Source organism: Aulonocara stuartgranti, assembly GCF_965226115.1.
Source record: "Aulonocara stuartgranti genome assembly, chromosome: 9".
Classification (NCBI taxonomy): Eukaryota; Metazoa; Chordata; class Actinopteri; order Cichliformes; family Cichlidae; genus Aulonocara; species Aulonocara stuartgranti.
The window spans coordinates 27,607,897-27,623,907 of record NC_138960.1 but is presented as its reverse complement, the minus strand read 5'-3'; the positions used below and the strand labels follow the sequence as shown (position 1 = coordinate 27,623,907).

Below are 16,011 nucleotides of genomic sequence, written 5' to 3'. Positions count from 1 at the left end.
TTCTATTTAATAATCCCTCCACTGTTCATACTTCATTGAGGGATCGGTTGATAACAAGGTTCAAGTATTTACCAGCTCAACTGAGGTTAATGAGGGTACGGTCACACTTAAAGGACCACTGAATCAAAGACATGACTAACTCAGAGCACCGAAGCCCCATATTAGCCAGAATGAGTACAGACTGCTTTCCTGGTGATATTTTTTCCTTTTGTGCTGGAATTACTTTGACATAATGAGCACAAGAAACATGTCTGTGACAGAAGAAAAAAACTCTTTAAATAGTGCCTTTTTACACTTGGCTGCACGGATTTCTCAGTACCTAGTTCGTTTTTCAGAACTTCCAATGCGGTGAGGAAAACAGTCTGCGAGGAAGAACCCACGGCTAACCTTTCACTGCCTTACAAATGAGAGGAGTTCATACTGGGTGAAGCACTATAGTGCCATGCCGATGTGTATTTAGCTGTCATTCTCTACTGTATGTTCGCATGAGGTCTATCAGAGTCGGTTTAAAAGTAAGGTGCGTTATGTATGAGGTGCGGGGTTGGAGTGATGTATGGGCTCGAGGTGGGATTGCATCAGAGATCGGCTGTGAATACTTGTGTACATGTTATACGTTTTTCACTTTGAATACATTTGCAAGAATTTCAAGAAAACTTTCAATTTACCATTACAGGGTACTGTGTGTGGAATTCTGAGATAAAAAATGATAAAATAATCCATCTTGGAATAAGTTTGTAACATGAGGAAATGTGAATTCTGTATGAAGATGTTAAGATTTTCACTGGGAGTGAGAAGAATGGACAAGAAACATCAGAGGGGCTGCTCAGGTTGAGCGTTTGTAGGTGCAGATGAGGGATTGTGGATATTTTAGACAAGTGTTGTTAATGATGGAGCTGCCAGGCAGGAGTAAAAGAGGAAAACCACAGAGGTCATTCATGCATGTCATAAGGGAGGATATACAGAGGGGTTGGTGTGACAGAGAAAGATGCTAGGGTGAGGTGGAGGCAGATGATCCTCTGTGGTGACCCTAAAGGGAGCAAAAGAATGATTTCATTGTCGTAGCGAATACAAGAAGCTACTAGCAGCTACATTTAATTCTCTAGCTACAGATAGAGCTTTTCAATGTTTGGAAGAAAGAAAAGGGCAATAACGTGATAGCTCCCTGGTTTGGAAAAATCTGCATTACAAAGTGCAGGTGCAGATTTTAAAGACAGTGGAGACTTCAGAGACCAAAGTGTATATTAGAAAGTGATTGTGTTGTATTTTCGAACCAGTGAGTGTTGCTCTTCTGCTGTGCAGCCCAGGGGTGACCTCAAACATGAGAAAATGAAACTGACAATATTTTGTATAACAACAATTTAATACAGAAGATGCATTTCTCCCAAAGCAGAAAAAATAATTAATTCCCCTCGACTTGCAAAGCTACTAAGTGGGGACATCTGATATGTTGCCCACAATGGGAATGAACGTGAAGTGAACAAACAGGACACAGTACGGACAGAAGCCTCGTAACACTCAGGTCGTCAATCGTCATCATGCTGCCGCCATACAAAAGATGCCATTTCAAGCCCACATTCAGATTTGCACCTCGGAGCTTCTCCGTTACATCCTCCAGATTGTAAAACCAACACAGGTAAATTTGGTAAAAACGCATCAGCGTCGGACGATTTGTCATCACAATACAAAGAATTACCATTAAAGTACATCACATGTGATTCTCCGAACAGACCCCGTTTACCCAAAAGTCCAGAAAACATTTAAAATTCATTCAGTTTTTCTAGATTTCTCACGCCCCGCCCCCTTAATGGTCAGAAACTACACACAGACTGATTAAACAAACACGTAAAATGGATTATTTGGGAGTACAGTGTTATTTCTGGATTAACTGAAATGCAGTGACAGGAAAAAAAAGAGAAAAGAACAAAAACAAAATTTACAAAGAAATAGTATTTGAAAAATTGCAACAGAAGAAAACATATATGTAAAACAGCTGAACTCTACCACCCTGTGGCAGAGGTAAAAATGATCAGAAACAGAACTGTTTAAAAAAAAAAAAAAATTTTTTTGGTTCGTTTTCTTTTCACAAAGAAAAAAAGAGAAGAAAAAAGTGACAGCTCAGTTTTGGTGACTTCTAAAAACCACAAAAAGCAGCCTTCACATCCAAGAATGTTTTGAGCCTTTGCTCGTAGCCCTGTGAGTGTTTTTCTAGGGTTGTTACACGTTTTCATTTGAAGACATATTTAAATGAGAATTACAATTCACTACAATGATTTTGATCATCCTCCAGCTGGATTTACATCTACATAAGACACATTTGCATTTCTCTCAACCCATTGAACAAAAGCAATTGTCCAATTTTCCAACTTTTAACAGAAGAAGAATTCATGTTTACACTATTTGCAATCTGGTGTATAGGAGATAATAATGATGAGCAGCAGAAAGAACCCAGCAGCTACACCGATTACGACCACTCGCTCCGTATCTTTTCTACTGCCAGCGTACATTTATTTCATCCACTTGTTCCCCTTTTCTGTTCGCCCTCGCTCAATCCCATTCTCAGGGTAATAGTCACTTGAACTGTCTAACGTCCCGGTATAATCACCACAATAAAAAAAACACACGGGATAATGGGGTAATTATCTAAGACAATTGGTGCATTTGTTATCAAATAGCACTCAAGTGCACTCATAATGAAGCACTGAGTAAACACAGTTTGGAGTTGAAAGTATTTATTATGCACATGTGCTATACATAGCAAAGTTCCTCTGAAATATAATTAGATTGTCTACACTGTGAATTTGTATGGAAGGCTGTTACTCGCTTACTGTGTTTCAGAACAGCGTCTACAGACGGACACAAATATGAAGCCGTGCCCCACATATTATGCTTCATAGCATCTGGAACAAAAACTAAAGCATCTGTTTGATTTTGAGACTGATCAACTATTTTAGTTCTGTGAAAGAAGGTGGCCTCAGAGAAACCCTTTATAAAACAGAGCACACTTTAAAAGTCTCTCTCGCTCATCTGTGGCTCCACTGATACCCTTGAAACTCAGAGGTCAAGGGGATTATTTTCATCCTAGCTGGAAGGCAGTCCTGACTGAGGCACACAGGCTCACTGAAGTCATCTGTTATTGCCAAACTCATCAGATGACCACTTTTTTTTTTTTTTAAACAACACAAAGTAAAAAAAAAACCAAAACAACAAACATATGCACACACACACACTCATATACACGCACAAACATCCAAATAAACATTTGCTCTCCTGTGAGAGTTAGGCTGGCAACAATCACTGAGGTTGAACGTAGGAAGGCAGTGCATGGAAAAGGCAAACTGGCATCAGGGATTGATTAAGTGGACCCGCTGTGACTTACAGCGCCGTCCTGTTGGCTGACTTGTGTAGGGGGAGATGCTGTGTAGGGGGGCGGGGCTTCATTTACGCTAGTGGAGTCTCCTCCCTCAGAAATACGAAGAGTGTTATGGCAGGGCTGCGGGGCGTCGGGCACGTCGCCTTGGGCACACTCGCTGTAGGGAGGGGGCTTCAGGTCGTCCTCTGGAAGGAACAGAGAAGACAGCTTAAGGAAACAGGAAATCATACACACTTGTCCCGAACTGAGCTGCTCAGTTTAGGGATATCCACCGGATAAATGTTTCCCTCACCTTAAATATAATAGAACTATGCACCAAAATAAACTACAAACAAACTGTTCAACCATAACATCCGACAGGAGAAAACATAAATCACCTCTAAACATGGGGCTCACGCTGATCATAGAATGAGCTGTAATGTTAGGAAGCAGCAAGGTGTTTTTTTTTTTTTTTGTGGGCAGGACTTTGACTTTAGTCAGCTGTTTAAAAAAATCATAAAAAAAAGATTATAATCTTAACCTTCCTGACACTCCCTTTATGGAAGAGGAAAAAAAAAAAAAGGTTTCGGTACTTCTCACAGCTTCTCGGTTGAGCTTTTTGAGATGATGAATTTTTACTCATGCTTCATACGGTCACAAAACTTTCAAATATTCAATAACAGCGAATGTTAAATTGTGCCGCAGCAGACGCAGAAAACAGGAGTTACACAGTGCTGTGTGGCTGTAACGCCGAATTCAGTGCTTATTATACCTTCATGCAGTGGCACTATTAAAACTGCTGTATTACAGCAACCCAAACGTCCCCTCCCCGGTGTCTCCGATAGGAAAAAAAGATCTGATATGAGGGCGAAATGGAACCAGTCACATTGTGTAATTACACTGCTGCTGAAATGTCACCATTTCCAGCCTTTGTAACCACATCCTGCTTGTCAGACTCAACTACCACTTCAGATCAAATGAGATGCCATTTGCGAAAGAGGACGCTCTGAAACTTGATACAAAGATTTAAAAGCTGGAGTGGCTAGCTTGTGCCCTCCTACGAAAACACATATTTGCAGCTAATTATGCAAAACAGGAAAAACTGAAAGCACTGACATGACTGTTTAAAGTACATTTAACCCCAACTAGAAAAGGGATCTAGTTGAGAGAAGAGTGATTACGAGTAGCAATATTATTTAAAATTGAAAAACAAAAGTGGGGTAATGGAATTAAAAAACAAAATAATTGGGAAAGAGTCATCAGCTCTCAAAGTGCCAGTCACATGTCCAGTATTTGAGCCTCTGTTAGGAAAAGGAACTAGGGTCTTTCTTCTTTAGTGTTGCTTTTTCTGGCGCAGTTTAAAACAGTCATCAAAAACGAGTTAACTCACACACAGAAGCAATGCACTTGGATACAACTGAAACAGATGGTTTCATTTTGATGGAGTTACTCTGATAAACAAATCTCTGACTGCAAACCAGCATGTGAACTCATTTTAATTAGGACAGCTCTTTTTAGAGATATAAGTACTAGGGCTGGGCGATATGACCCAAAATTCATATCTCGATATTTTTTAGCTGGATGGCGATATAAGATATATATCTCGATATTTTTTTTAAGCCATAAAGTAAGAACAAAAAGAGTTCTTAGTCAAAGCTGTGTCCCAGATGTCACACAGGCACTTTTATTAACATACAGCACAGATGTACATGAAAAATTACTCAAAATTAAATTATGAGCATTCATTAAATAATAATGCTCCATAAATAAAAGAAAACAAGGTTGTTTTTGTGCTAAACAAAGAGCTCACAATTGTGCAGTCAAAATGTAAACTAAAAGACGCTGAGCGTAATAACAAAGACAGACAGATTTTACAGCTGCTCTGTTCCCAAGTTTTACTGTGTGACTGATAGCCTGGAGTTTGAAATCCGCTTCATAACCACGTCTCTTACAGGTGCCATTTATGGTCCTTATACACACACAATACGGTAATATTACGTTGATGCACAGTACGTATCACTCCGCGAAGCTCCTCGGTAGCCGTAATGCGCCGACAATCTATCAAGCGGTGCAGCTCCGTAGCTTACCAAAGTCGTACTCAAACATTTTTGACAGATTGCTGAACGCCGTGTACCACATAAAATCGGTTCGCGGCCACCAAGCACAACCAGAATTCATACATAAGGCGCGCTATCAACTTTTGAGAGAATGAAAGGATTTTAGGGTTAGCGCTGTTAGCTCGTTAGCGCGGTTAGCTCGTTAGCATGTTTAGCTCGTTAGCACGTTGACGCCGTCCAGCCCCACGCATGGGGCGATGCGCAGTAACTCGTTAACGGAGATTTGCCGTGTCCGTCTTGTCGCTGCCTGCATGTGAAGCGATGGGGTAGGAGGGGGAGTTGTCTTCAGTGAAGGCGAGGCGGAGTAACGTTGCGTAGAGACAAAAGTGGACGAAAGAGAGGCAAATTTGCGGCTCCACAACTATAATTATAACGTAACATAGACTATATCGATATAAAGGATATTGTCACATCTTATATCTCGTATAAAAATATATCGATATGTTTTAAAAACTCGATATATCGCCCAGCTCTAATAAGTACTATGGAGCACTAAAGGGAACTGGATGAAACTACAGCCGTTATGTGCACAGGCTCTGAAGCAATGCCAAAGCTGATGTGTGCCCCGAGACTTTCTAAAGCTGGCAAACGCTGCTCAGAGCGAAAAACATCATCCGGCAGTTGTCTTCTCTTTTTCAGTTACTTATATCTGAAAAAAGCCACTTCCACTATAAAACTGTCAGCAACAAGCGCTCTGCATCGCAGTAAATGAAACTATGTAATCACAGCGACCACACAGAGTATTCAGTCAGGAAACGTGGTGGACTTTCCCACCGTTTCTGTGAATGAAATCGATGTAAATGCAGTTACTAAGGGGGGGGGGGGGGGGGGGGGGGGGGTGTCAGGGAATGTAATTAACGCACAATTCATCTCAAGTACATATGACACAACCACCCTTATGTTGTAGTGAAACCATCAAGCTGTGTAATCTGACACTAAACTGCTCAAAGCAGCACCGCAGGTGGAATAGGGGACTCCAGTTAAGCCCTCGTGCCAATCAAATATCTTGTTTTTCTTTACTGGGTGCTGTGAACCAACTTGTTAGTGGATAACGGTCGAGCGCTCTACCCCACAGGATGTTGAAGTACGAGAAGGGGGAAACATTTTGAATGGGGCTCGCTTGCAGGCTAACAACAGAACAAGGAGGCAAAAGATGTGTGTGACTTATTCAGCTTTGTTACCTCCAGATACTGCCTCGTATGGTGGTGGCATGTCGAGCTGGGAGAAGGATGCTGCTGGTGGCAGGGCTGTGGAGGGCTCCTCTAGTGAAAGGTCATCCTGGACACCATACCAACTAGGCCAGACTGATGTTTGCTACAGGAGGAAGGAAACACAGAGTTAATTACACAAATGCACACACAAAAAGCAGAAGCACAATGAAATACACACATACACACTTAGCCGTTACAGACAGAAATCTATTAGCTAAAGCCAACATCATAACACCGCTAACACTATTAGGAAACGAGCCGCATTAACTTTACTGTACACATCTCCGGAGATGACGCTGCTGCTGGTTATCATAATATTACACTCATGCATCAGCTCTTTTAAACTTTTTTTCTTTCTTTTTGCCACAGTCCACAGCTCACAAGTCAAAAAACCACCAGTGAACAAAGGGCAGAACATAAACAGCCGGGCAGCATTTTCAAAGAATCAAATCATTAATGTTTGACTTCAAACACAGATCACCACCATGGAACGTTTTCCCCCCAAACCCGATAAACCGTTTTTTAAGCCTGTATTTACACAAAAGAAGAAGCGAGGACATCTGCCAGTTCATTGTATAAACATAACAGCAGTTGTTGCTTACATTACACTAGGCTGGAACGTTTTTAATACACATACAATCATTTCCTTGAAAGAGAGGAGAAATGAGAGAAGACGGGAAAATAGTTGAGATGTTAAAAAATGTCTGTTTTAAAATGCTTTTTGCAGATTTGTGATACAGCCCACATATGACAAAGAAGTCCGTTTTATTAAGTGACAGATCAGCACCTTTGAATGATGCTTTCAAGCTCTCTTGAACCTGTTGCCCATGTTGGTGATCCAGGTGTACACGCTGTAAGTCGGTGATGACAGACTAATGAGCTTATTAGTTTAATCATCCTGTTGTTGTGGGCGTGATAGGAAATGATGATGAAAGTGAAGCACCGACAGAATAGTTCAAGATAATTACCACACTAATAAGCTACATTAAACTAAACTTGCACAATTATTGTGATCTGTATTTTCCAAATCTAATTAAATGCTTTCATCCAGTACCAGTCCATGGCCCAGGTATTGGGTACCACTTACATAATAGCAACTGTTTATGTAGGCCTAAAAAAAGAGGACTGAAACCAGCTCATAGCTTATCAAATCATTTGGATTTCTCTCCATGGCCCTTATCTATCAAAAGGTTGGGGTTTTTTTTGCCATATTAGTCTCTGAGTGAGTAGAGCTGTCCAAGAGGTTTAACAAGTAGTGCTGCATCATGAAGCTGAGTCGTCTTGGCATTTCTTCAGAAAACTTTCAGGGTACCGGGTTATGGATGACCACAGGGGTCTCCCTGCTGCACATTCCATTAAAATCTAAACAGGGAACATTATATATCCGAGACAGCAGAGGGAACAAAGAAGAGAGAAAGGAAGAAAGAGAGGAACAGGGGGAAAAAGGAAGGGGAGAAAAAGGGAAAGTGTGGGAGGGGGAACGGGGGAATGCAGAAACTGTGAAACAAATGGAAGATTAGAGAGGAGTGAATAAGCAAAATGAGTTCAAGGAGGTATAGCCAGCCGGCAATCTTGTGTTGGACTGCATGTTCCTTCAGTTCAGATAGCACACATAATATCATAATTGGTCTTGGGAAACCCAAGGTCAAAGGCCTCGGCATTGCTCAGTCGCCCCTGCATCATTTGCTACATTATTTATTTTATAAATGGGTCACTTCCTGTTGCACAAATCCTTCAAACAATACTAAAAATATCCCTCTGTGTGCTTGCTACATGGACAGACAACACCGAAAAATAATTCAAAATCTGGTGAAGATGAATTTCTGTATGTACATTTCCATTTAAATTAATAATCTATTACAAAAACCTGTTTCTAACTTTCCCGTTCATGCAGCATTTACAACACCTAACAAGGAGTGAATGTAGCGGTCTGGAGTTAGAAACCGTTGTTAATAATTCTCATTTTGGGGAAGCTCTGAATCATGGAGATTGCTTCCAGGTGTTTTAGAGAGGCAGTAAAGCTGAACGGCCCTGGGGAAGGTACAAACACGATGCCTAAACCTGTGGCGTAACCCACAGAAAACAGTTGCTACACGCTGAAGTTGAGGAAAGGCATTATTATTCTAGACGTATCCCTGAGAACATCAACAGAAACACAGGCAAATCCAACACGCATTTCAAGGGGCTCATAAAACAGAAGGCTGCCTTTAATAGCTAATTTTAAAATGAGCATGAAAAGCACGTGTTTCGGCAAGACATGAGAGGTTTCAAAGCAAACTATGAAAGCCATTCTGCTGGCTGGATAAACAGCCTGAATAAACCATGTAAACTAATCACAATCTCAAGCAAATTAAACATTCGAGACTACCTCCTCCCAATATATCTCATGAATAGTTTGTAAATGGTAGGATCTTAAAAAAAGTTTTTCAAGACAATCATTTAAATTACTCCCTGTGTTTGCGTTTCGCTTTAATGGGTTTTGCACAACAGTTCACACAGAGACGGTGGGGGGGAAAGCTTCAGATCAACGAAAACCCCCACATGCATTCAAACCAGAATGTGTTCCTATTAATGGACGACCACAAACTTGCTCAGTATGACACTAAAAGTGAAATGCTGCCTATCGAAGTAAAAATGACTCGACTGGAAACCGCATGCCTTCTCGAGAAAGCAAATAACTCCCCTGCAAAAAGAAAAAAGAAAGTAACACAACCACGACCTTATTTGACTGTCTCTTTCTCACTCAGCTCCAGTCTCTCAGCCAGCATGAGGAGGTCCTCTTCACTGTGAACACCCTTGAACTTTTGTGTATAAAGTCACTTCCTCCAAGGTGTGAAACCACTTCAGAAGTTCACAGCTGGATTTTTGCGCTGTGAGGTGCATGTTCATATGTGTTGGGGGTTCTGCACTTACGCTCTGTCTCTCACACATCTGATGGAGGTAGGCCCTTCCTCCAACAATGACTATCTGAGCATTGCGTGGGTTGCTCAGGTATGCTGCCAGTTGCCTCTGTCTCGACCGGTACCAGCACACATAGAAAAATATCTTTATGACGATGAATATAATGACAACTCTGTAAAGGACACAAAAGAATGAGAAGGAAGGTTGATCAGATTCAAGGATCAGTTTTAAGCTCCGTATTTAATTAACGAAAAATACATACAATATACTCACATGTACCAGTATAGCTCCATTATTGTGAGATGTTAATTATTAAGCAGAGAGTCTCATAGCTGAGGAAGAAGACTGCAGATTCCTGCCCAAAGAAAAAGGAAAAACTTCCACTTAAAGCAATTTTTAACTCATTTTTCACCAAGGCTATTCAACCAAAAAGATAAAAAAAATCCATCGCACTGTCTTAACTAATCATTGAAGATTTCACATGGAATGTGTAACCCTCAAGCCGCTATCCACACAGAGCTCGGGTTAAGCACTTTTATGCAACTTAAAAAAAAGATGGTGAGTTCAACACGGCGGTTTGTCAGTTAGTATAGCTTCCTGGTCTAGTAAAAGCAGACACAAGAACGAAACTTACTCTGTAGCGACAAGTCGGTCTTCTTGATTAACTGACGAGGTGTGCCATTCCCCCAAACGTCTTCGGGGATGTGATGAGAGTGGAGCTCCGTGAGTCAGATGAGGCTACGGCTAGTTTAGAGCTAGCAGGCCACAACAACAACAACAACAACAGGAACAGCAGCAGCCGTACACTATTTACCCACACCGCAAGAAAAACAACGACGGAGACTGGGCTGCTTGGTGAGCATACCTTCCTGCTCTTATATACAAGTTCATAAGCTAGTTACTACAACAGCTACACGCTGGCTTAACCCTGGAGAAACAACTAAACTAGTCCTACAGAGTTTTAGCTAGCTCTGACTGACTGAGCACGCCCCTGTGTTCAGCGATGCCTTCGCTTTCACAGTGGGCGGTGTTCAAATGTTCACAGGGTTCCTGTCTTCATGCTTCCCGTAAACTGCCCCCTCTTGGGAACAAATTATTGGACGCAGTTATTATAATTAATCGCGTAAATTTCCCCGTTCAAGTGTTGTCTGTTTGAAACAGAACTTATTTAGAGTCGAGTAGCATCAAGCTAATTCGTGTTCGGTATGCGAACCAGAAACGTTATCTTGGGTACGTTCATGGTTTATAATTTTTTAATTATTAAAAACCCAACAACTTTTAACCCCTTCATAAAAAAGAAACACCTAAATCTGTCTGTTTTTAGATGATTTACAGACGTGTAATATAAAGCTACGAGACTCATATCTCAGCAGCAGCACTGACGCAGAAACAGTAATAAAAAGCGACATTTCCAAGATAACTGCTACAACGATTTACTGGGGGTCCATCACAAATTCCACTATTTCCGAGGGTCATGGAACGTAGCACGAGTTCTAGGGACGATTGGGTACACATGGGATACAGTATTACACAAGAATGAGATCAGTGCAAATATTTGGAAGCATAAACCCATTAAACGCGAGATTTATAGAGGTTTTTATTCGTGCTGACCTCCAGCAACAGTATCTCGGACGTAAGAAGATCGAAGCTCAAACTTTGTTCCCTTGATAGAAAAATGCATATATACTTTGGATAAACTGGATTTACGAAACGCCTCTTGCTGTAACTCTGTGAAATATCAATATTTTCTGTTTTTGCTCAATAGATGGGCTCAGTTCCAAATTATAGGGTGATAAAAAGCTTTATGGATATATGACCGCCTCTGAAAGCCTAAGGGAACATTTAATGGTCTGGTTTGTCTCTAATTATTCCCTGCTTTTGCTTTTTTATCCTGTTTAATCCAGGCCTGTGACATTAGCACTGTTTTGAAGTTAAAAATAATAGAGGGAAAACAGACTAAATTCAAAGCAATCTTGCTAGCCATTGCTTAAAATGAGACATTAAGTTGAGACAAGTTTTAATATTGGTTTATTATTACGGTTTCCACATTCTATATGGAAAATACTTGCAAAAATGTAAAAAAGGGCACGTCATGCAGTACATAGCTCAATGCGTTACCTCCATCTAGTGGTGACTGTTTCATACTTCATTTCTAAAAATGTAATTCTGTACACAACAAATAAACTAAACTTGACAGGAAAGCATCCATAATATTTTCTAGACCTGTATTTTATGTATATAAAAAAAAGAGCTTAACATGTAAAAGATGTGTTAAATTGTCATTGGACCTTACACCCCAAAAACAACTTACAAATGAAGGAAGAATTGTAGCTCCAATGAAAATTATCTCTACAATAAACAAGAGCACTCGAGAGAGTGCAACTCCCCTAGAAGGACAAAGGCTACGCTAAAACATGGTTGTTTTATGATGTTTTATTACAACAAGCTCACATCAGCCTGGTTTTATTAAACTTGCTAACTTTAGCCGGCTTTTAATACACACTGACGTCAGCCTGGTTTTATTACAGCACCCTGATGTGTGACCTTTAACCTTGAAGCATTACATACTAAAATGATGTATTTTTATTATCTTTGGCTGTACAAGCTATAGAAACCTGAGATTTTAAGATATAGTTATGCAGTGTGTGAGTTTGTAAAAATTTATGGGGTCATTGTAACGCTGTAGGGCATTGTACTGAAAAAGTTAATGTGTTGTAGAGCTCTGTCCATGCGCTTTCATATGAAGTATTACTCAATATATAGTTCCTTGAATTACACCCCCGCCCAAAGATTAACTTTGACCTTGGAGGGCTTACAATGAAGGTCCCCCAATGAAGGTCTAATCTATTGTTGAGAAGTTTGAAGCCAAAATATAGTGGGTAATATAAAGTTTTTACTGAAGTTCACATTTGATGTGAACTAAAATGAAAACAGCTTAAGCTGCTATTGGTATCTGCCATCGAACAAGATTTGAAAATGATATCTTGAAAACTGACTGCTAACAACAAACAGAACTTATTACATACTTCCTTCCCTGGGAGGGTCCAAAACACACACACACACACACACACACACACACACACACACACACACACACACACACACACACACACACACACACACAGAGCTTCAGTTGTATGTTTGTTCCCAAGTGTTTTATTTTATTCAAAATCAAGATCACAATCTAGTAAAAAAAACAAACATTTATAAATTAGTAGCACGGGGCCATGTGATCCTTTGATCTCTGCTTTGCAAGGCTCTACACCAAATGCTACACCAAAGCTGTAATTGTTTAACAGCCTCTGACACTATGTGAAGGTGAATTCTCCAGCTTTTTTGTCCAGCAACACATCTAACACACACTCCTCATGCTTCCATAACGCTGAATCACACATCTAAGGTCCTTATCTGTTATCTTCCACAATTATAGTCCGTCTTGGGTAGACATCCATGTCCACAAATATATAACGAAACTCATATTTTCCAGTTTCAGGATTCTGTAAAATCAACAACAAAAAAAACTGGTTGATTAAACACATATAAAAACATCAGCGATGTGACGGCCATCACATATGAAACTAGGTAAAGCTTTAGGAAGACACACAGTGCCACTTACTGGGGATTTACACTTCAGTGTGAAATCTACCCATTGAAGCCGTTTTGTAACTGCAAAATCCTCTGAAACTCTATGACGTAACCTGACATGCACCTGAATCTAACTACACGTCACAGCCCGCAACCACTGTGATTGGTCTGTCCAGTACAGCCGATTTCTTCTGTGCATTTTTGGGAATACTTTTTTGCCACGTTTTTTCAATTTAACTGTGAGAGAACAACAATCACTGCCTCAATATAGGGAATAATAATTACAACATCAACATAAACTTACCCGTAATACACCCGCACAAGCATAAATGCTGGCAACAACGAGCCTACGATAGGTAGGCTACATTGTAGGCCCCACAAAAGCATCTTTTCCACTAGCACCTACTCGGCTTATCTCAATTTGAAAATTACTCAATTTTCTATTAGATGGTAGTACTTGTTACTAGGTACTTTTTGAGTACCTATTAGTCTGGATTTCCAAGCGAGCTGAGTCAAGCTGAAAATATGACATCAATAGACCACAAGCCACTGATTGAGCAGAGGGTGACATCACTGGGTGAGTCATGAGAGCAACTCCTTCATAAGAACACAAACCAACAGCTTGGTCCAATGATGAGATGCAGAGTTTTAGCATCAGTTTGGTAGCAGGTAAACAATTGGCTTGATGCCCTCCTGTGTCAGAGGTGTGTAGAGGGGCGGTTCAGCGGGCTCGGGGGCAATGGCAGGGTGGCTGGCTAATTATGCTCTCCCTAGTTAGTGACGACAGAGGAGTGCAGTGCTGCTTCACACCTCCATTTTTGCATTGTGTTTGTGTCACATACAAATAACGCCAGGGGACTTCCAGGTCGCCTTGCTACAACGATCCCACCTACATCGAGGTGGTACTCAAATATGATTAAAAATGACCGAAACTGAATAGAGCAGAGTCGAGTTGAGTAGGTGCTAGTGAAAAGACACAAAACATTCACCGCAGAAATGTCAATCAGTGCTTGTGCATGTATGTATTTCATAAGCTGGCTTTTGAGTGGCAGAATACCAACCTCTTTAGACTCTGTATGCACTGTCCCCTTCACTCCCGGCTCTGAGCCCTCAATGTAAAACTTAAGTCTCATATGCTTCATTCCATCCTTCAGGTACTCGATATGACTGAGGAGAAGAGACAAAGACTGCCATTATACATGTTAAGGCTACCTTAACTAAAAGCGGGCTTTGTTGCTGAACTTGTTTGACTAATTAACAAAACACCAACCTGACTTGCTGCCTCCTTCCTCGACGGGTGGTCTCCCCGTAACATTTGATTGGCTCACCAAATGCACCAATTACCTACATTTTCAATAAACAAGAAACTTTTTATATGACCTCATAAGATCATCAAGAGGACCTTAAATACTGAACTGTAACATTGTTAGCCTGGCCTCATGTTTGACAGTCACTAATATCGTTCATACCTCTGGGTGTGACTTGACTTTATCGAAGGCTCTCCCATACACTTTATTTGGACTCGCGGATGCAAACAGCTCTTGGAACACCACATACAGCAGCCCACCTGACAACACACACAGACGTAATTTCAAACAGGATGATGAATTGCTTGGGTTACGACTGCAGCTTTTTAATTCCGCTGTATTCACCTGTCACTCCAAGCCCGATGAGTACCACGATCAGGTAGGTGAAGTCCCTGCCAGCTTCTTTCACTGGAAGGCATTCAGTGTGGAGGGTTATTATGCAACAGCTGTGCATAGTTTTCATTTATATTAGGCAAAGTTAGAATCTCACTAATAAAGGCAAGTGTTTGTTCAGTTATTCAGTAAATAAACTCCTGGGTCATTTTAAGATATTTCCTCTGCTGCTGGTGATAATCAGAGCGATTGATTGCGATTATAAATACAATAATTGTGTATATTTTTGTCCCAAAACTGCTGCTGCAATGGAATAAATCATTGCTTGGTTAAATATAGTACATTTTCTTCACAGTGCCTACGGACAAACCCTAATGGTTTGCTTTGAAAATAGCAGGCTATCATGAAACTACGCTCCTAATATCTGAGTACATGTATGAGCACGACTTAAATCCTTTTTATTTCCTCGCCTTGCATACCTTTTTGTGCAGCTGAAGGCTTTGGACTCCCACTCTGGAACTTGGAGACTGACCTGTCTCGGTCCTCGGGGCTGCTTTTATTTCTGGCTGTAAAGTCGAGACAAATACCCCGCCGTCTGTGTGTTTGTATTAAGCAGCTTAGCACAGGCGAATTAGCCTCTAGTCCACTGTGGAAGGCCAGTCTTGATAATGTTGACACTCTCCTGTGCGTATGGATAAGCACGCTGACCTGTGGTGCTCTGTGCTGCAGATTTCGGTGCAGGACCTTCAAAACCTGAATATAAGCCATGATTTGATTTGAGCGAGCCCCTTCCCAATATCGCAGAACTACACTAACCAGCCTACTGTGTGGTTTAAGTAAACAAAACGGACTTAGTATACATGAATTCACAGCACTAAACTAACCCAAAACACTGGGCAACAGGACTGGTTAAAGTCAGTCACCGGATTTGTGCTTCACCGGCGCACAATATTGCCGTCACTCACCGTTAAAGCGACAGCGCAGCAATGAAACGTCACTCGCTCTTCATCATCGTCTACAGCGAAAACGTCTTCAACAAAATAAAATAAAAAGTTCCAAAAAAAATCTTTAAGAAAAAAAAATACCCTTACAACTAGAGAATGCATTTCCTGGAGAAAATGCAGTGTGAATGCTGATACATGAATATTTGTTTGTTTTTTAAAGTGCTGAAATATTTGGGAAGCTTGTTAAATTTAACTGACATACAC

General features: G+C 40.8%; 1 protein-coding gene across 1 annotated transcript; it reads right to left on the bottom strand.

Annotated features, from left to right (window-relative positions):
* Positions 1-1,341: 1,341 nt before the first annotated feature.
* Positions 1,342-15,775, bottom strand: timm21 (translocase of inner mitochondrial membrane 21). The gene is made up of 10 exons (XM_082546545.1): positions 15,283-15,775; positions 14,816-14,878; positions 14,633-14,730; positions 14,434-14,507; positions 14,225-14,330; positions 10,213-13,075; positions 9,852-9,933; positions 9,591-9,750; positions 6,648-6,780; positions 1,342-3,555 (listed from the first exon to the last, which is right to left on the bottom strand). The coding sequence occupies exons 1-6, from the start codon at positions 15,569-15,571 to the stop codon at positions 12,983-12,985; spliced, it is 723 nt and encodes a 240-aa protein (XP_082402671.1). The 5' UTR covers positions 15,572-15,775; the 3' UTR covers positions 1,342-3,555; positions 6,648-6,780; positions 9,591-9,750; positions 9,852-9,933; positions 10,213-12,982.
* Between the last annotated feature and the right edge of the window lie 236 nt (positions 15,776-16,011).

Coding starts and splice junctions, on each gene's coding strand:
- timm21 (XM_082546545.1), bottom strand. CDS start 15,571: ATGGCTTATATTCAGGTTTTGAAGGTCCTGCACCGAAATCTGCAGCAC. Junction 14,879..15,282: donor GCCTTCAGCTGCACAAAAAG/GTATGCAAGGCG, acceptor AATGCCTTCCAG/TGAAAGAAGCTGGCAGGGAC. Junction 14,508..14,632: donor AAGTCAAGTCACACCCAGAG/GTATGAACGATA, acceptor TTGAAAATGTAG/GTAATTGGTGCATTTGGTGA.